This window comes from Camelina sativa, chromosome 4 (genome assembly GCF_000633955.1).
Source record: "Camelina sativa cultivar DH55 chromosome 4, Cs, whole genome shotgun sequence".
Lineage (NCBI taxonomy): Eukaryota > Viridiplantae > Streptophyta > Magnoliopsida > Brassicales > Brassicaceae > Camelina > Camelina sativa.
This window is the reverse complement of record NC_025688.1, coordinates 2150165-2171057: the sequence shown is the minus strand read 5'-3', so window position 1 is coordinate 2171057 and position 20893 is coordinate 2150165. Positions and strand designations below refer to the sequence as shown.

Genomic DNA, 20893 nt, shown 5'->3' with positions numbered 1-20893 from the left:
AAATCTCGTAGGAAGGAATTGTTGTTCTAAGCAGATTCTCCTGTAAAGAGTTGAGAGAGAAGAAGAAGAAGAAGAAGAAGTGGCGAATTCGGAGACGACAACACTGGAAAAATAACCAAAATTATCATACATATTTGTCTTTTTGCGTCTCAAAGTGATCAACTCAAAATTGTTGGTTTTGTAATCCAATTGTTCTCGGTTTAGTAACATCTAAATTGTTTATTAAACTGTCCGAAGGCTAAAAGAAAAGGTTTTGGTGTTTTTACATCCCACATCGCTTAGCTATGAATTGTTCACCCTTGGAATGGGTGTATATAAAGGAAGGTCGATGGTCTTTACAACTCATAACTTTCTCGGCCTTTTGGCTAAGATCGAGTGTAGTATCTGTTCTTATCAGTTTAATATCTGATATGTGGGCCATCGGCTCATACGATAGCTTGCTATCTGGGCCTTTGTGAGTCGCCCATGTGTTGCATTACTGCACGGCCCTGGCTCAACCCGCCATTAACTTAGTCCAATCTTTTTATTAATCTGTAATCAGCAAATCTTCTGATCAGCTGACAATTGGTAAGGTACAGTACCCATTGGACTGGTCTTCTTGAAATCTCGAGGATCAAAACCAGGGAACATATTAATCCGGTTTGGCATTCCAATTGTTCTTGGTTTACCATCAAATTGAACCGGAAGGCTTGGCTTGGCTAATGCTAAACGGTACACATCGATTTGATTTTAGACTTGAGACGCCACGGCATCGAACCGTACAGTTGTTAGTTTAAAACGATGAGAAATGGTTTAATAATTTAACCAAAAAGGTTTACTAATTTTTACTAGTACGATTTTCTAGTCATTTACTTAGGTTAGACAAAACCACATTACCATAGTATTTTTAACAAACGTTGCTTTGTCATTAATGATCGCCATGTTCTAGTCATTTACTTCTTTAGGATGTTTATTAACAAACATCTCCTGCGGTGTCAAATATAGATCATCTAAATAAGCATATAAGTTTATATATCTCGATTTTTTTTTATTGAGAATTTCATTACACTGGAAACCTATTTACAGAAAAAGTCATATAAGTTGTAAATACAACTAAGGCTTGATAAACTTATTTTGTGTAGATAATAGATAAGAGTTTGTCATGCTTTTTATTTGGTTTTAGTGTTAATTGTTAGCTGTTAAGTATATAAACTCGACTCTATATTTCCATATATTGTTAGTCCTTATATATATAATCCAACAGCTTTATAAAAGACAACATAAGTCCAGTTTAATACTAAGGACTTAATTGGAACAACTTATAGTAGAGCATTGGAACAACTTATATGTACTGTGTTGGAGGAGTTGGCAACTGACACTATATATTATTTCTCTTCTTTGACGTATCTGGAAATCAAGGGATGCAAATTTTAACCCATAATGAGAAATGATGAAAAACTGGATCTTTCTCTACGATTGGTTGGTCATGTCATAATCGATGTTGGCATGAGTCCCCTGGATGATTTAAATTTGAGATTAGAAGCTATCAGAAGTGTTAAAATATCAGGCTGCAATCCACTTAAACGAATGTCAACATCTACTACTTTCAAGGCTGTTAAACTTATTTTGTGTAGATAAAAAAATTTAAGTCTTCTAACTTCCAAGACATCTCCCTTCAAAAATCATATGTTAAACTAATGGTAGATAAAATAATTGTACAAAGATAACACAATCATATAAGTTTAAGTCTAACAAAAAATACAAAATCGTATCTTCTAGTTTGATTATGCTCAAGGATTATTGTGAATTACGCAACAAATATCATATAAATATTTGAAGGCAGAAAATTATGCATATGAGAAAATTGGATATTTTTATCATCGATGGTATCGTAACTGTTATTATTACCCAAATGATATTGGAAACGAATTGCATGTGTTTTGTTTAATGCAACCAAAATTCACATATTGGTAAAATCCATTACATTTACATGGGTAGAGATAAAAACAAACATCCAATGATACTGAATTTATGTATGATTTTGGAGAATAGTTTAATTGTTGTAAGATATATATTTTATTTGTTTGGAAATTTGATAGTTTACTTTAGTAAATTTTCAAAACAATTGGTTTTAAATAAGTTGTAAGAAAGGTAGACGTCAAAGTGACTAACCTAGCAAACCACATAGCAATGGATGTTTAGAAGTTACCATTTTGATTTTGACATTTTAAATTTATCATTTTTAGTGATGCAAATATACAATGTTTTCTTCTACATCAATTACATTTAGCATTTTTTTTTACTTCACAAAATTTTATGTTTTGTTAAATATATGTATAGTTTTTTTCAAAATATATAGATTAAAAGCATAGAAGTATTTCATGTATCTCTAAGATAATAAGAATATTACTGAATTTTAAAAATTGACTAAATACAATTCTTATAGTGAATATTGAAATAAATATCCAAATTTATTGATATTGGTTTGTCTCGTATACCGTTTACTTAGTTTGCATGTTCCTTAGGATATACAATTGATTATTGTTTTATAATTATTTTATAATATCTTGTGTTTAAGTACTTCTAAAAACAAATGTGGATTGTAAATTTGTTTTTGATGATTGCTTACGAGATGAACAAATCCTTTTTTTTCATGTCATTTGATGATTACTTACAAGGTCACTAACCTTGTCAACGTAGAAGTCTTAAAATACACTACTAGATCGCATAGAGCAACCAGATTTTCATACGCACTATTAAGCCTAGATGCTTGTTTTATTTATTTCAATCATTGGAATCAGTCAAACACTAATATAATCCCAATCTTGACTAGTCTTTTCCTACTACAATCAGACATCTTTTTTTTACCCCTTTTGTTATTTACTCTTAAAACCTATCATAGCTTCTTGTCAACTTAATCCGGTTAAGGCAAACGCCGATTATCATCTTCTTCTTGTTGAGCAACATTCTTCATTTCAAATCTCGCCTGTTTACTTACTGGAACTACTTCATCTTCATTAGCTTCTGTGTTTTGAAGTTCTCTCAAAGCTCTTTTAGCGTACACAGTGAAAGCAACAGTGGTCACAACCGCAATGATCAAGGAGATTATGTTGTACACTATCTCCACTGTTGTCAAACGTTGATGTCCGTATTGCACATCAGCGAATGTTCTGATCAAACGACCACTGCATAATGAATCCAGTTTTAGGATTAGGTTTTCGAGTTTGTGATTATTCAGCTGTTTTAAGTCCGGGGTGAGTAAAAAGACTGACCTGTAAATGTAGATGAAAGCTTCTGGTACCATTCCAGCTATGGATCCGAAGAAGTACGGCCAGAATCTCATGCTTGTCACGACGATTGCGTAGTTGAAAATCGTGTAAGGAAATGGGGAAACCCGAAAGATTGCCACAACTCTAAATTGATGGAACCAGCTTCCTTCAGCAGCTAGTCTAAGTACAGCAGCTTGACGAGGCCACCTTTTTAACCATTGCTGCATTTTGGTAATAACAAATATCATATCTACAAGTTGTAAGAAATCATCACAAGACTTGAAAAAAAGAGAAGTAAAGGGTTCTTCGTACATGGAGGCGATCACGGAAGATAAGCCCGATTAGGTAAGGAAGAACCATGCCAATGGTGGTACCAACCATGATGATAACAAAACCGAGACCATAACCAAAAATCATCCCAGCTAACCACATGGAAGGACCAGAAGGAATCAAGAACACAGGAAACAAAGCCAAGGAAACAACAAGGACAATCGCAAGCGTAGGACGGCCAAATGCAGTTGCTTCCCATTGCAAAATTGGAATAAGAACCTTCAAATTGAAACAATCCAGAGAGCAGAGTTTGTGACATGGATCATTTTAAGGAAATAACCGTCACTGAAACTTGAGATTTGAGCAAAAGAAATTACCTTTTGGAACACAAACGGAACTCCCCATTTGCCAAAAACAAACGTAAGCAAGAGAGTAACTGCAAATATCCCAAAAGCCTTTACCCACCACATGAGTTTCTGACTCCGCACCTCCGATTGAGATAGAGACAACACGGTTTCAGCAGCAGCAGCTTCATGAGCCACAACAAGCCGAACATACTCATTCTCTTCCCTCATATGACCAACAACAGAATCTGTAATAATATCCTCTCTTGTCTCTTTCAATGGGTTTGACATCAGTGTTCACAACCTTAAAACTGCAGCCAATAAAAATTGAACACCCAAATTCGATATCAGAGACACAAAAATAAAATAAAAAAATCTCCAAATCTAAGCCATCAAAAGAAGAACAATCACTGTTGCGTAACATGAAACCAACCAAATAGGAAACAAACCCTAGAAGATGACATCAATAGAAATTGGAGAAGGCAAAGGATGCTAAGCTTAAGCAACTTCAAAGATACTTACAAGGAAACGATAACGAAGAAGTAAAGCTAATTACAAAACTCTCCAAAGATAGAAATTTCCGATTACGGCTAAAAAAGGGGAAAACAAATCAAAATCAAAATCTATCTATCTTAAAACCAAACAATCAAAGATACAGCAGTAGAGTAATCGAAATCACTTAGATCTCTCAATCAAAACAAGGATTTATAAAAGTAGAGCTAGGGTTTAACGATTCTCACAAAATCAATCACACACCACGCAGCAAACCTAAATCAAGCTTTTCGTGGTGGTAAACGACGGCGGAGGAAACTAGTACGCCGTCGGAAAAAGTGGGGGTTGTTGCGGCGGATTCACGTTCTTCGTTTCTCTCAGGTTTTACGTGTCGTTTGCTTCTGTAAACAATGAAGCGTGTTTTGTGTTTTGTTTAATTCTTTTTTAGAAATTGAAATTCAAATAGAGAGATAAGAGTTTTGCTTTTACTTTTTTTTTTTTTTTTCATTTTTTATTATTAGTTTTCTTTGTATTTGTTAGCTTAAGCTTTACTTTTCTCACTCTCTGGAATAACGAGTCAGACTATATATTATATAAATTTAAAAAAGAATAATATTCCCACCCGTTGATCCTATAATGCATAGACTTGACCTTTTAAAATTGGTTTGTTATTAGTTTGGAATTTGATATTATCTTCCTAACCAAATCCTTAACCAACAAATCCTAAGCACAAATAAGACAATTTTGGAGAAGCTGACATGTGACATCTAAGAATTTGATATGTTTCATTCATTTTTCTTTTCTTAATTTTTTTCCTCATTTAAAAATTAATAGTTTTATAAAAAATCACACTTATTAAAAATTGAGTTTGGTTAAATCATTTGATATCTACAAGACTACAACTAATATATATATTATTATATTTTACCTATCTAATGAAAAAAATAAATAAGGTAAAATCCATGAAAATGCAACTTTAAATTAGACACATTTTTGTATTTTTTTCTTTTTTGTACATTAAAAACATTAAGATAAAATATATCTTTTTGGGCATTTTTTTCAATTTTTTACCTCACTCAAAAAAAAAATTATTTTATAGAGATTGCGTTTTACCTCACTTAAATCACACATATGTTAATATAGTTTGATTGAACTATTCAACATCCACAATTAAAATAAAATAATTATATGTTAATATTTTAACTACATAATGAAAACATAAATAAGGCAAACAAATTTAGGAAAAGACAACTTTAAAATTAGGCAATTTTCATATTTTAAATATAAAATATTGGATTTGTGTGATTAATCACATGAAAATTATTTAGTGCTATTAATTCAATAAAACCACAAATGAAAGCAATTTAATGCTATTAATACATACCAAAACTAAAAACAATAAATAAATATGTGGCATTTTCAAAAATATTTTTTTTCCTATGTTACTTTTCAAAAATACCTTTTTATGGTGTTCATTTTCAAAAATACTATTTTCTATGTATAAAATGACTAAATTTTAAGCTCTAAAATCCAAGTACTTTACCTTCTCAAAATTATACACTAAATGTAAAATAGAAAACCCAAATCTAAGAAAAAAAAAATCTATAAATTAATTTAACATATTGCAGTGTAAAAGAGAGCAAAATGAAATTTTTTTAAGAAAGAGTATTTTTGAAAAAGAGTATCTTTAAAAATACATTTCTAATAAATTCTCAATATATAAATATTGGAATGTAATTTTGTAACATATTCTACAAAAATAAACTACAAGTGAAAAACAATCAATGCTATTAACTTTCTAAAATTTTAAGCAAAATCAGTTTCTATATAAAATTTAATTTCTCCATGTGATATTGTTGATACATTATCAACAATTAAAAGGAACTTCAATCTTAGTAATGATAATATTATATCAGTTTTTCAATCATTAGTGTTTAATCACAAAATTAGTTTCACTTATTATTGGTTTAAAATATGAAAAATGTGATTAGTTTGGAATTTGGACATTATCTTCCTAACCAAAATCCTAAACACAAATAATAATCACACCATAAACACACAAAAGGAGCGTGGACAAAGAGACGCGTGTCTCGTTACGCAAGTAAGAGGTATTTTGGTAAATTCAGAATACGACTTTGAGATTTTAAGAAGAGTGGAGAGGTGTTTCATTAACACCGGAATTTGACATTGGTAAGTCCCATAGCTTCAGCGTGTTATCCATCGAAGAAGACACGAGTGTTGATGAATCTAAAATTCTGACATAACTCACGGTCTTGTTGTGACCAACCATTGTGCAAAGAGGAAGCTTGTGATTCCTTAGATCATAGTAGTAAACTTTGTGATCTGCTCAACCATATGCTAAAGTCCGACCCGAGTCTGACGGAAACTGGACAAAATATTTGCCTTTGTCTTGATGGTTCCAATACTAACTCCCTGAAACAGAGGAAAACAAACTCTAACCGTTAATATACATCCCTCATATAAATCACTGAAAAAAGGTTTTGGCAAACTAAATTGGTGGATTGAGAGATGAGTGGTACTCTACCACTAGGATGGTGCAGGATGGTGGAGTAGTTGTTGTTGGGTGGTGTGACGGACTCAACGGTATGGATTGAACATTTACTGAATGATGGATCACATCTTCTTGGTTGGATGAAGATCCCAGTTAGTACCATTATGTATCCTCCAAACAAACAGGTATTCTTGACTTTGCTTGTTTGTGTTTGGAAGGTTATTTCATTTTTGTACATAAGGCAAAGGTGGTCTAGTTTACCACCTATCTTTAGTCCCCCACATGGCATTCGAAGACAAGCTTTGTAAAAATAACGACAGGATCATATGGATGAATTACCATTAAACTATTCAATTCCAGTAAATTTTTATTGACATTTTAGATAGTGTTTTTTGTTTTTGTTTTGTTTTGTTCTTCAAAACCTTTTATGTTTATAATTGTTTTTCTCTTGATACTATCCAATGTCCACTTAGTTAGTCATACAATTATATATTATTAGTTGAAAGTACTAATGACTAACATAGAAATTTAAGATATACCAAATCAGGGATAATATAAACCATATTGGATAATTTCTTGAAAGTACTAAATGAATGTTCATATCTTCAAAATAAATGTTCGTTGAAAGTAAATGTTCATATCTTCAAAATAAATGGTCCAAAGCCATAAAATGAACATTTATTTTCACTTTAATGATCACAAAGCTGAAGTCACGACAAATAATATAAACCAGAAACAAAACCAATGATGTCGAACCAAATCAAACCGATATTTTAGTTCTGGAAAAGCCAGTCCCAAATCTCATGACGCTGGACGCCTAGACACCATGACCAATCGAACCGGCGAAACCGCTATATATTATCTCGTGAACCATATTGGAAAGCTCCAATGTTGCTTTGGTCAAAGGCTGGTTCGGTTTCTTCAAATACTCTAAACCAATGGTAACGACGATGACTTTGTAATGGTTGTTTGTACTCAATCCAAGCCTTGTTTGTACATATCTCTACTACTCAGCTTCAAATCCTTAAACAACCAACCATTTCTTGTCATAGTCCAATAACCGGATTTGACCGAAATCACCGACTCGACCAAATTAATGTTGATTCTGACATGGTTATCGTGTTAGTTTAGTCATTGGACTTGGTCATAATAAGAACTGGTCAAGTAGGAGTGGTGGCTAGTGGAGTTGTTGTTTCATGTTGTTAAAGACCTCCGAGAAAGTAGGAAACAGTTGTTTCGTGGAATTGGCTATTTAAGGCCCTCTATGAATAAGAGTAGAACAAGTTTTTTGTTCTCATCATTCAGTCTCATTAATTTGCTATAACATATTGGTATCGGAGCTAGATCTGAGTGGTGAAAATTTCGTGAGAGAGAGAGTTTAAAAGGGTGAGTGAAACACGATGTCAGGAGAGAGTCAGAGCATGCTTGCAATTTCAAAATTTGATGGTGATTTCGAGCATTGGAGCTAATGGCGAATCTCTTGAGATCCAAGGAGTGGTGGGATATGATCAAGAAAGGCTACGTTGAGCTAGCTCGTGGAGAGATCCTCAATGGGGCACAAAGACAAGAGTTAGCCGATAAGAATCTGACGAACTTGAAAGTGAAGAACTATTTGTTTCAAGCAATCGACAAGTCAGTTCTGAAACAGATAATTCAGAAGGACACGACCAAGCAACTGTGGGATTCTCCGAAAACCAAGTTTCAAGCAGATGAGGATGTGAGGCGAGCACAACTTCAACGTTTAAGAAGGGAGTTTGAGGTTCTGGAGATGAAAGAAACAGAGAGCATTGCGGAGTACTTCTCAAGAGTGTTGCTAGTTGTAACATACATGGGAAATGTTGGAGAAGAGATTCAGGAAGCCAAGATTGTGGAGAAGATCCTACGGACACTCTCGGAGAAGTTCACATATTTAGTGTGTTCAATTGAGGAATCCAAAGACATAAACAGTCTTTGCGATGTCATGAACAGAAGATAACAAGACATTCCAAAGGAATCGTAAAAGAAGAACAAGTGTTAAAAGTGACTTATGAAGCTTACGACTGGAATGGAGCAAGGGGAAGAGGAAGAGGAAGCTCATTCCGAGGCCGAGGCAGAGGACGTGGAAGAGGAGGATCGTTCAACAAGGCATTGATTGAGTGTTACAAGTGTCATAAGCTAGGACATTTTCAGTTTGAATGTCCTAGTCTGGAGAAGCAAGCGAACTATGTTGAGTTCAATGAGGAGGAAGAACTTTTGTTGATGGCACAGGTGGAGCTGATGGGGTCGAAATTGGAAGATTTGTGGTTTCTGGAAAGTGGTTGCAGCAATCACATGACTGGAACAAAGAAGTGGTTTGTTGATATCGATGAAAGCTTTCGACACTCAGTGAAACTTGGGAACAACATGAGGATGATGGGCAAGGAAAAGGGAGCATAAAGCTCAAGATGAATGGGCTGATACAAGTAACTAGATTATGACCCGCGGTACACCGCGGAGTAAGTTTTAAAATTTTGTTTTGGTTAATATACTATTTTAATACTAATTTTGCTATTATACCCTTTTGTTAATTATAGCGATTTTGTATATAATCCGTAGTATATGACACAACAATTTTTGTTTAATACAATCTTAATTAAATCAGTTTGATTCGACATATTTTATATTGGTGTTACTAAAATAGTAAAATGAAGATTTAAATATCATATTAATGACTTTGACAAAAAAAAAATATCATATTAATGATAGTTTATTTTTTAGTATTATCAATTCAATCTTGTAGTGTCATATAACCCGTCATGTAATATAATTCGTTTGTGTTATTTTGAAAATTTAATATGTTTAAATATTCATAGTTTTAAGTTTAGATACATCAGTTATAAATTATAAACTTCTTAAAATTTTATAATACTATATACGAAAATTTCACTATATATGTATGTTGAACACACACTTTTTATATTAATGAAGTAATATATGTTTGTTTTTAAAAATTCAAATCATAATATATGCAGGAAACTTTATGTATTATATGATGATTCACTATATTTAAATTTTAAAATAAAAAAAGATGATAGCAGAATATTTTTTTTTTAATCGGAATAAATCGTCTAAATATCTATATTAATTATAGAACATTATATATATAGATATTTAAAATATTTTAATTGTGTTTAGTTATAAGAATAGTAGAGAGAGTTAACTAAACTTGTTTGGATACGAATATAAACATTAAATATCATTCAATGATAAATATTTTCATAAACATATTTTTCAGCAAAAAGTGCTGCAAAAATACTAGTATAGATACAAAATGTGTATTACATTCCTGAGCTTAGCAACAATCTTCTAAGCATAGGTCAGCTTCAAGAAAGGAGCATGGTGTTCCTAATCCAAGAAGGAGTGTGTAAAATCTATCATCCTTCTAAGGGACTCATTGTCGAGACACAAATGAGTGCAAATCGGATGTTTGTAATCGTTGCTCAAACGATAAGCTCGGACCTGGCGCTTCAAGTGGAAGCAACATGTGACACTCATCTGTGGCACTGCAGATTTGCTCACCTGAATTACAAGAGTCTCCAAAGCTTAAGCTCCAAGGGAATGGTGATAGGACTCCCTCACATCGGTTCGTACAAGAAGGTATGCGAGAACTGCTTGGTGGGAAAGCAGAAACGAGAATCTCTTCCAAAGAAAAGCACATGGAGAGCTTCAAAGAACCTGCAGCTGATACACACTGACATATGTGGACCAATCACTCCATTCTCCATTGGTCACAAGAGGTATCTTCTGACTCTTATTGATGATCATAGCAGAAAAATGTAGAGCTACTTGATTGTAGAAAAGTCTGAAGCATTTCAGAAGTTCAAAGATTTTAAAGCCTATGTGGAGAAAGAGTTTGGCTTGTCTGTGTGTTGTTTAAGAACAAATAGAGGTGGAGAGTTATGTTCAAAGGAGTTTGAAGAGTTCTGCAGGGATCATGGTATCAAGCGTCAGCTGACAGCAGCCTATACACCACAACAGAACGAAGTAGCAGAGAGACGAAATCAAACTATCATGAACCTGGTTCGAAGCACATTGTCAGAAAGAAAGATGCCAAAGGTTTTCTGGGCAATTGAGTGAAGTGGATAACATATGTCCTCAATCTCAGCCCAACGAATGCCTTGCAAGATCAAACACCAGAAGAAGTTTGGAGTGGTGTTAAACCAAATGTGAAACATTTTCGAGTTTTCGGGTGTATTGGTCATGTTCACATTCCGGAGGCAAAACACACAAAGCTAGACAAAAAAATCTGCAAGTGTATTTTCCTCGGTGTTAGTGAAGAATCCAAGGCATACCGAATGTTCAATCCCATTTCAAAGAATATCACAGTGAGCCGCCATATGATTTTCGAAGAGGAAGAGAACTAGGATTGGGGAAGGAATGAATCAAAAGATGCAACATCTCAGGTTCTCACTTAGGAGAATGATGGAGAAAATACTCAAGGCGAGGAAGAGTATTTTCAGGAAGAAGTGGAAGAAGTCGAGGTGAATACATGCGGTGATGGAGAAGCAGTCAGAGAAATTGCAGTACCGGTTCATCAAGGAAGACCAGTACGCGACAGAGCTCCTCCTAGATACTTGCATGACTATGAGTATAGAGAAGCAGTTTTCACCGATGAAGAAGTTGCAGCTTTGTTTGTCGATGATTATCTGATTGACGATCTTGGATTGCAAGTAGTCACTCCGCTTGGAGATCCTGTAACTTATGACGACGTTGTGAGGCATGCCGAATGGAGATGAGCCATGTTAGCAGAGATTGAATCCATTGAGAGAAATCAAACCTGGGAGCTTGTGGAACCACCTAAGGGTACTAAAACCATTGGTGTTAAGTGGATATTCAAGACCAAGTATAATGAAGATGGTGAGGTACACAAGTTCAAAGCCAGATTGGTTGCAAAGGGTTATGCTCAAAGATTTGGGGTTGATTACGGTTGAGGTCTACGCTCCAATATCAAGGTGGGACACCATTCGTATGATCATTGCCACGACAACCTCCAGAAACTGGAACATATATCAACTCGACGTGAAGAGCGCTTTCTTACATGGGGAGTTGCAGGAAGTTGTCTTTGTGGATCAACCACAAGGATTCGTTAAGCCTGGAGATGAAAACAAGGCTTATAGATTAAGAAAGGCTCTGTATGGGTTGAAGCAGGCACCAAGAGCGTGGTTCAGCAAGATTGAGAGTTATTTCATCAAGGAAGGATTCGAGAAGTGTGATTTCGAGCACACTCTATTTGTCAAAACAAAGGAACAAGGTCAGATTCTCATTGTGAGCTTGTATGTTGATGATCTAATATTTACTGGAAACTGTGAAAGGTTGATTCTCGAGTTCAAGGAGTCGATGAAGAAGAACTTTGACATGACAGACCTGGGGAAGATGAGATATTTTCTTGGTGTGAAGATTTTGCAAAAGGAGGAAGGTATCTATATGTGTCAAAGGAAGTTTGCTAGAGAAGTGCTTGAAAGATTTAAGATGGAGGCAAGCAATGGAGTGAACAATCCAATTGTTCCAGGAGCAAAGCTTTCAAAAAAAGGCGGCGGAGCAGTGTTAGATACTACACTCTACAAGCAGATGATAAGGAGCTTCATGTATCTCACTGTTACACGTCCAGACCTGCAGTTCGCAGTGAGCCTTATCAGTCGCTTTATGGAGAATCCAACGGAGGCTCATTTCCAAGCGGTGAAGAGATTACTCAGGTATGTGAAGAGTACATTAGAAGTTGGTATCATGTATAAGCGTGGTGGAAACATGGAGTTTCAAGCTTATACAGAGAGTGATTATGCGGGAGACTTAGATGATCGAAAGAGTACATCCGATTTTGTGTTCTTGATGGCTGGAGAAGCAGTGTCATTGAGCTCAAAGAAACAGCCCATCATTGCACTATCCACAACCAAGGCCGAATATATTGCTGCAGTTTCATGTGCAACACAAGGGATTTGGATGTCACGGGTTCTTAACACTATTGGAGTGGATCATGAGGATTGCATCACAATCAAGTGTGACAACAGTTCAACGATATAATTTTCAAAGATCCAGTCCATCATGGACGCAGCAAACACATTGAGGTACGATTCCATTATCTAAGAGACTTAATGATAAGCGGATTTTCACCCAGGGTATCAATTCCCTATGCAGTTGTTGTACAAAGGGTTATCAATCCAAATGGTTGTTTATGCTAGCAGATAGGATGCAATCAGAACAATACAAGTCAAGCCAAGCAATAATGGGGTTTTGTCTAACAATCCTAAAGTGATAAAAGAAAGGAATATAAACAAGGAACCACACGACCTAAGCATTCGAGTACATGATCGGGTGGGTTGATCGAGTAAGCAAAGAAAGTATGAACAACTTGAGGTGTTACTCGAAGCAGGTGATCGTGTACCTGATCGGGTAATGGATCGAGTGATGAATAAAAAGGCAAACAATTAAAATACGAAAGCTTCTAAGGATGCGGTAATCGAATCCTAAGTGTTCCTGACCAATAAAGATGTCTTACATGCCTCAAGAAAATATTCACTAGACAATGAATCTCTAAAACCTTGTTAATACACTCTCGTGATAGAAACAATCAAACTTGATCACTCCCCTACCCAACTTTCATTGGAGAAACATGACCAAGCAGGCAATAAGAACCGATTCATTATTGTCAATAAATCCCTTACTCATCTAATCTCTTAGGCTAAGTGAGTAAATCTCTAGCATTGGTTGATTCAAGCGTATCATCTACACCTCTCGGTGGTAAAACACCTTAGATCTAATCTCACCCTCTCGGTTTGTTGACAGCATTAAGAACACCAACCTAGACGAGAATCTATAAAACATATAGAATCAAACTAAGACATCCTAACCGATCAAGAACACAAAATCATCTATCCCATCCCTAGAAACTTTACTTCACTACACAAAAGCATTTATGAACGAAAATCGCATTGTATTAAAAGATAGAGTAGAGAATAAAGAGTACAAAGTAGAAATCTAAAGAAAATGACAAAAATGTATAAACTAAATCCTAACAAAAAGTGAAAAGTGTTTTGAGTCGCTCAGTTCTCTCACAGAAGCTCTCGCTCTCTGGTTTGAGGGTCTGCGGCGTGCTCGTTTTCGAGGAAGAGGAGGAGGGGTTTATATATGGAAACCCCTTTGACCTAGCTTCCCAGTCCTGCCCGAGGCTCTACTCGATGGGGTACACGAGGATAAGGTCGAGTTACACCTCGGGTAGACCTTCGGATTGTTCTTCCTGCTCTTGGATCCTCCTCGATCGTGTTGGGGTTCGGACTGTTCTTCCAGCTCGAAGGCTCCTTCGGGTACATGTTCAGATTTGTCCTTGTTTCTCCCCATTTTAGGCTCTAAAGCACATGTTTTCATCCAAAGTATGCAAATGCAAGAATGCAACACCCCAAATGGCCTAAAAGTGAATTCCTACAGTTAATGACCTAACAATGCTAAGGTAAGGGTATAAACAATGCAAAATATGGACAAAAAAGGATGCTAAAAACATGTAAATTATAGAGTTATTACTTAACCAAGGAAGGTAGAGTGGAGCTGGTGCACTATGGAACAAAGGATCAAATCGCTGACATCATGACAAAAGCATTGAAGCTGGATACATTCAAGAAGCTGAAGGAGCTGATGGGGCTTGTCGAAATGCCAAAGTAAATTGATACTCTTTTGAGCATCAGTTTAGGGAAGGAATTTGTTAGTTTAGTCTTTGGACTTAGTCATAACAAGAACCGGTCAAGTAGGAGTAGTGGCTAGTGGAGTTGTTATTTCATGTTGTTAAATACCTCCGAGAACGTAGGAGGCAGTTGTTTCGTGTAATTGGCTATTTAAGGCCCTCTACAAATAAGAGTAGGACAAGCTTTTTGTTCTCAGCATTCAGTCTCATTAATTTGCTATAACATATCGTTCATGTCACCGAGGTTCTTGTCCTGAAAGACATCAAAGATCAAACTCGACAGCAAAGAGATGGTTCTTGGGATTACCGTTGCTGGTTCAGTTCACGAGACTGAGATAACCTAAACCGGAATCGTCTTGTTGTTTAATAGCAGGTACGACGATGAACGCGAGGCCGCAGCCTAGACCAGGGTTTGATTTATGAGTAATGGAGAATGCGAAAGAGGTTTTGAAAGGATAAAGAGATGTAACGTTAGATTGGAATGGTGAGAATGGCTGGCCGTGAGAGAAAGGGATGTTGTCTCGTGTCTATGCGATGGCTCTTGAGATATTTGGATCATACGCAGATTCTCCGTGGAATGATAATAGATTGGTGTCGTTACCACCAAAATAATTGAATTTGAAATTGTAAGCAGTGGTGGTGGACTAAGAGGTGAAGAAGATAGCTATGAACAAAGTGGTGAAAACAGAGCATTTGGTTCTTTATTTTTTTTTTGCTCTGTTTTTATTTTTCTCAGAATTTGGGAAGTGAAAAGAAACAAAAAAAAAAATGAATTTTCGTATCCACACTATAATTGAATGAAAGCATGGATGACCAAAAAAAAAAAAAGACTAAAAGACTAGTACGGGTTGGTCTGTCGCCTTCCCTAACACTATTCGCTTATTCATATATAATCAAATCTTAACATATTTCATTCAGTTATACCAAAATTAATTTTTATTGATTTTTTTAGTAGTGAATTTTGTATTTGTTAATTGCTAACAGTTAATTTCTATTTTCAATATCTCTAAATGTAGAGAGCTTCTTAATATTAAAATAATAAAAATTAATCAATAAAAAGGAAAGAGAGTGAGGAGAGGTTCTTTGTTAATATTTAAGAACCCACATATGCCACTTATCTTAACATAATTGATTCAATTTTATTCATCTCTTAAAATTTAGATAAATAAGAAAATTAAACTCAAATAAATTATATTGCCATTGGAGATGCTCTAATTCTCTATAATTACAGTTGGATTTTAAATTATAATTATAGTGCAATGAAATCTTAGCTTGATTGATATCTTTTATACTTTTTATAAATTAATATTTTATAGACTCTTTTTAAAATATTTTTTATAAAATTATGCTATATTATGATTTTTCCCTTTAATTATGGTATATATATAACTCATCATGTTTTGCCCACGACCACTCCTAGTCTCCAAATATTACGAATGGTTTCTGTTTATATTTGAGAAACTAATTTGATTTGGTATACAATAGTTAGTTTAATAGTATTCAAGTTATAGGTTCGATCATGAAAAGTATTATTCTTTAAACAAACGATTCAAGTCATGTCTTATCCTCTATATGCAATGCATAACCAAATATTGACCCTTAATCGAGTATAATTTAGGATAAACATACAAGAATAAATATTCCTAAGAAAGACTTTACCATTCTTTGATTAACTATGCAAAAACCATGAAGCAGAATTCAAGATGGTATCATCCAAAGAAAAGAATGATCAAAAGAAAATTGGGCAACCAACCAAAATGCAAGAACTATGTTCTTTTTTTTTTTAAATTTCGCTACACAGTAACGAAGACCCAAAAAAAAGAAGAAGAAGATGAAGATTGTGATGCTAGTACAAGAACTATGTTCACTAGACATATTTTATTAATCTAACAAACTCTTATAATATTCTAGAATAGTAAGAAACAGGGAAGTGATTAAGAAAGCATAAATCCATTTAGTAGACTGTAGACACAAAGACTACAGTCACATGCTATAGTGGACATGATAATTACAGAATTGTATTATTAAACAGAGAAATCAAACTAAGATTCGTCGCACTTTCTAAATGGATACACTAGTGATTCAATGGAGTTCTAAGCTCCATCAAGTTATAAGATTAAGTGACTAAAGATAGACACTAGTGCCAAACACAAATATTTACAATTTGTATGGTAAGAAAATCAAGCAATGAGTATACTTGGTAGAATGCTAGGACAATAATCATCAGTCTTTGATGCACAATTCGAGAATGTTATTTTGTATGTTTGAGCCAATCACAGCATGACGCAAAGACAAAATACATTCATAAAGCAAGAGATCTTATGCTACATACATGCACCAAAGGAAAGATAATAAGTATAAAATATCATTTCATATGTTTGGACGATTCATCATACTAAACATACGACATTGATGATGGATTCTTACTTGGGGTATAATTTAGGATAAACATACAAGAATACATATTTCCCAAAACAGTTAAGTCAATTTACCACAGTAAATATTCAGAGAATCAAAAGGCAAAAGTCAAAGAAGTATCATCCAAAGACAATCTAATAACAAACCAAAATGCAACACAATGGAAAAAAATTACAGAGGACACTGGTAGTTGACAGACCCAAAAATTGAAATTCAAAGTGTCTATTTCAAACAAACAAACAATATGAAATATTCCTTTTTTAAAAGATTACAAATAGAATTAAAAATGAAATACAAGACTTTAACAGTCTTATACAGTAGTTGATAGTAGCGTCGTTTCATAAAAACGTAATAGAACATGACTTTAACAGTCTTATACAATGTTCTATAATACTAAGTTACTAACTCACTGCACACCGAAACAAAGTTCTTCTACTTTGCCGAATGACAAACAAAAAAAACTCGAGTTTGAGCATATATATATAGCAACTAGAAGAACTTTAAGTCTAACAACTAATATAGCAAACCGAAACAAACAAAATATTAGATATAGAATACAATTAGTCAACCTAAAGAGCAGAGAATATCATATCAGTTCTTCCACATGCCAACTATGCCGATGATAAAAGTGTACTAAATTCTGATTTTGACATCAGTCATAGAATAGTGTTATTAAAAGAAAAAACATGGTAGGAAAATCAAGTAAGATCCATTTCACATTCTAGTATTCAATAGATTTCAAGCTCCAGCAACTCAATAAGACTAAAATTAGACTCTAGTACCATAAGAGAGATATTTTCAATCATTTTATACAGTAAAGACTCAAGAAACATGTACAATATGTAGAATTTAAAACTGTAATCATCAGATAATGATGCAGATTACCAAGATATCAACCAACAAGGGGTTTAGAGGATAGCGCAAAACATATACATTTGAGATTCAAGACAACTACTACAGCATACATTTCACAGAATGAGAAACCATTATATTACATAGAAGCACCAAATACACAATGTAATGTTTCAAAATAAAATCTACCTTTTTATCGCAGACAACAGAAGATACTACCATTATACACAAACGATGCAAAAGTCATTCACACCAGTCGAATAATCACCAAGGGTTTTAACTTTTAAGCATAACTCAAGCGACTAAAAGGGAGAACCTATGATACTTACAAGCACCAAAACAGAGATAAGCATATATAGCTGAACAAATCAAAATTGTATCATAATTACAAACAAGTTTGAAGTATATACCTGTTCTGCTGTTCAAGAAGTCTGCTACACTTGAAATCTCCTCAACGCCTTCAGAAGCACATAACCTGCAAAAATGAAAATTGGTTAGTCTTCATTTAATTAAATGCTTGATACTTACCTCATTTTTTTAAGCTATTGATCGTCATTTCTATCAAAGAATGAGAAACCTTTTTGTTTTAGGCTCAGCTTTTTTTTTTTGAAGCCTTCTTTAAGTCGTGGGTCGTTTTTACCATCCAACAAGTCTTAACCACTCCAATGTCTCTGTCACATATTTTTGTCTTATTTCTTTAAGCCGTTGGTAACCGCTCCACAGTCTTTTAACTTCTTTAAGCCGTTGGTCTATTAGTTCCAGGTTCAGCCTTTCTCGTAACCTCTTTCTCTTACGGTGCTGGTCGTTTTTACCATCCAACAAATTACTCCATGGTCTCTGTCACATATCTTTGTCTTATTTCTTTAAACCGTTGGTAACTGCTCCTTAGTCTTTTAACTTCTTTAAGCCGTTGGTAACCGCTTTTTAACTTCTGTAAGCCGTTGGTCTATTACTTTTAGGTTCAGCCTTTATCGTAACCTCTTTCTCTTACGGTGCTGGTCGTTTTTACCATCCAACAAACCACTCCATAGTCTCTGTCACATATCTTTGTCTTGTTTTCTTAAGCCGTTGGTAACCGCTCCATATTCTTATAACTTCTTTTACCCGTGGGTCTATTAGTTTTAGGTTCAGCCTTAATCTTCACCTCTTTCTCTTAGGAGCTGGTCGTTTTTACCATCCAACAGGTCTTACTCAAGTGTTGGTCGTTTTTACCATCCAACAAGTCTTTGTCACATATCTTTGTCAAATCTTTTCTAAGCCGTTGGTTCACTCCATAGTCTTATAACTTCTTTAAGCCGTTGGTCTATTAGTATTAGGTTCATCCTTTATCTTAATCTCTTTCTCTTAGTGTGCTGGTCGTTTTTACCATCCAACAAGTCTTAATCACTCCATTGTCTTTGTCACAGATCTTTGTCTTATTTCTTTAAGCCGGTGGTATCTGCTCTTCTTTAAGCCGTTGGTCTATTAGTTTCTTTCTATGTCTTATTTCTTTGTCAAGTATTGTTGTCTTTATGCCTCATATTTTAAGCCGGTGGTCTGATTCCATCAAACAAAAGGTTGGTCGTCTATACCATCCAACCCAAAGTCTGTGACTTCTTTCTATGTCTTAAGTCAGGGGTAGTCAAATTGTGAACTCTTTCTTTTCTTTTCCCCCCTTTATACAGTCTCTGTCTTATAGACTTCTTTAAGCCGGTGGTATGATTCCATCAAACAAAAGGTTGGTCGTTTATACCATCCAACCTAAAGTCTGTGACTTCTTTCTATGTCTTAAGTCAGGGGTAGTCAAATTATGAACTCTTTCTTTTCTTTTCCCCCCTTTATACATAGTCTCTGTCTTATAGACTTCTTAAGCCGTTGGTCATCCCCCCCATCAAACAAAGGGTTGGTCGTTTTTACCATCCAACCCAAAGTCTGTGACTTCTTTCAATGTCTTAAGTCGGGGAGAGTCAAATTGTGAACTCTTTTTGTTCCATCAAACAAAAGGCTGGTCGTTTATACCATCCAACCCAAAGTCTGTGACTTCTTTCTATGTCTTAAGTCAGGGGTAGTCAAATTATGAACTCTTTCTTTTCTTCTTCCCCCTTTATCCACAGTCTCTGTCTTATAGACTTTTTAAGCCGTTGGTCGTTTTTACCATCCAACCCAAAGTCTGTGACTTCTTTCAATGTCTTAAGTCAGGGAGAGTCAAATTATGAACTCGTTTTATTCCTTTTTCCCTTTTATCTAGTCTCTGTCTTATAGACTTCTTAAACTGTTGGTCATTCCCTCCCAACATGCATGCACTACCCATCCAATATATCCGATTCCGTTCGGGACAATGTCCCCAAAAAGAATCAAACAGAGCACCATTAGATTAGTGTCTGCCCACGAATCTTTTTGGGTTTTTAAGAAAACAAAACAAAACAAAACCATCCAAAAACAAAAACCAACAAGTTCCGTAGAACAGTTTTTAAAAAAGCCTTTGAAAAAGAGATGACTTGGATATATAATCCCAAGACTGATGTCATCAATTGCAAAACAAAATCCTAGACGAGAACTGATCGATTGTAAAAGTTTGTTCTCTTGTTCGATTTCATACTCAAAAACTGAAAAACAAAACCAAAACCAAAATTAAAATCAGGAAAGAAAAGCGATATACATACCTCGACGACATGTTTCAAGCGAAGACAAGCTTCTTCGAAACCCTAAACAATCAAAAAAGCAAAATCACGATTTCCAGCGGACAATTAGAAAACTTGAAATCGAAAAACAGAATCGCGAAAGATAAGGAAGGAATCAAACCAAAATTATCATTAAAACCCAGAAGATGATGGTAGCAGATTCATGCCAAATCAAGCATACTCCAAGTACAATTTCAATGGAGGAGACATGCTTCTTCGAAACCCTAAACAAAAAAAGTATATACGAACTATCAGGAAACTTAGATATCAAAAGAAAAAAAAAACAAATCGGGAAAGATTAGTAAGGAATCTAACCAAAATCAACATCAAAACGCATACGATGGTAGCAGATTCACGCCAAATCAAGCAACCTCGAAGTTATGTTCAAACCCTAGATCGATCAGTAAAAG

The 20893-nt window shown here is 34.8% G+C and overlaps 2 protein-coding genes and 1 pseudogene across 2 annotated transcripts in view; all 3 read right to left on the bottom strand.

The window, feature by feature from the left end:
* Positions 1–147, bottom strand: part of LOC104779585 (glutathione S-transferase Z1) — an 8771-nt gene extending 8624 nt beyond the window's left edge. The window contains exon 1 of the mRNA XM_010503952.2: positions 2–147. Within this exon, the coding sequence (XP_010502254.1) occupies positions 2–132 (131 nt within the window). The 5' untranslated portion in view covers positions 133–147. The remainder of the gene's footprint in view (position 1) is intronic.
* On the bottom strand, positions 2613–4843 carry LOC104779582. The gene is made up of 5 exons (XM_010503948.2): positions 4603–4843; positions 3896–4173; positions 3561–3797; positions 3252–3469; positions 2613–3164 (listed from the first exon to the last, which is right to left on the bottom strand). Exons 2-5 carry the CDS (start codon positions 4151–4153, stop codon positions 2903–2905), a joined length of 975 nt encoding a protein of 324 aa, XP_010502250.1. The 5' UTR covers positions 4154–4173; positions 4603–4843; the 3' UTR covers positions 2613–2902.
* Positions 7640–16963, bottom strand: LOC109132423 (annotated as a pseudogene).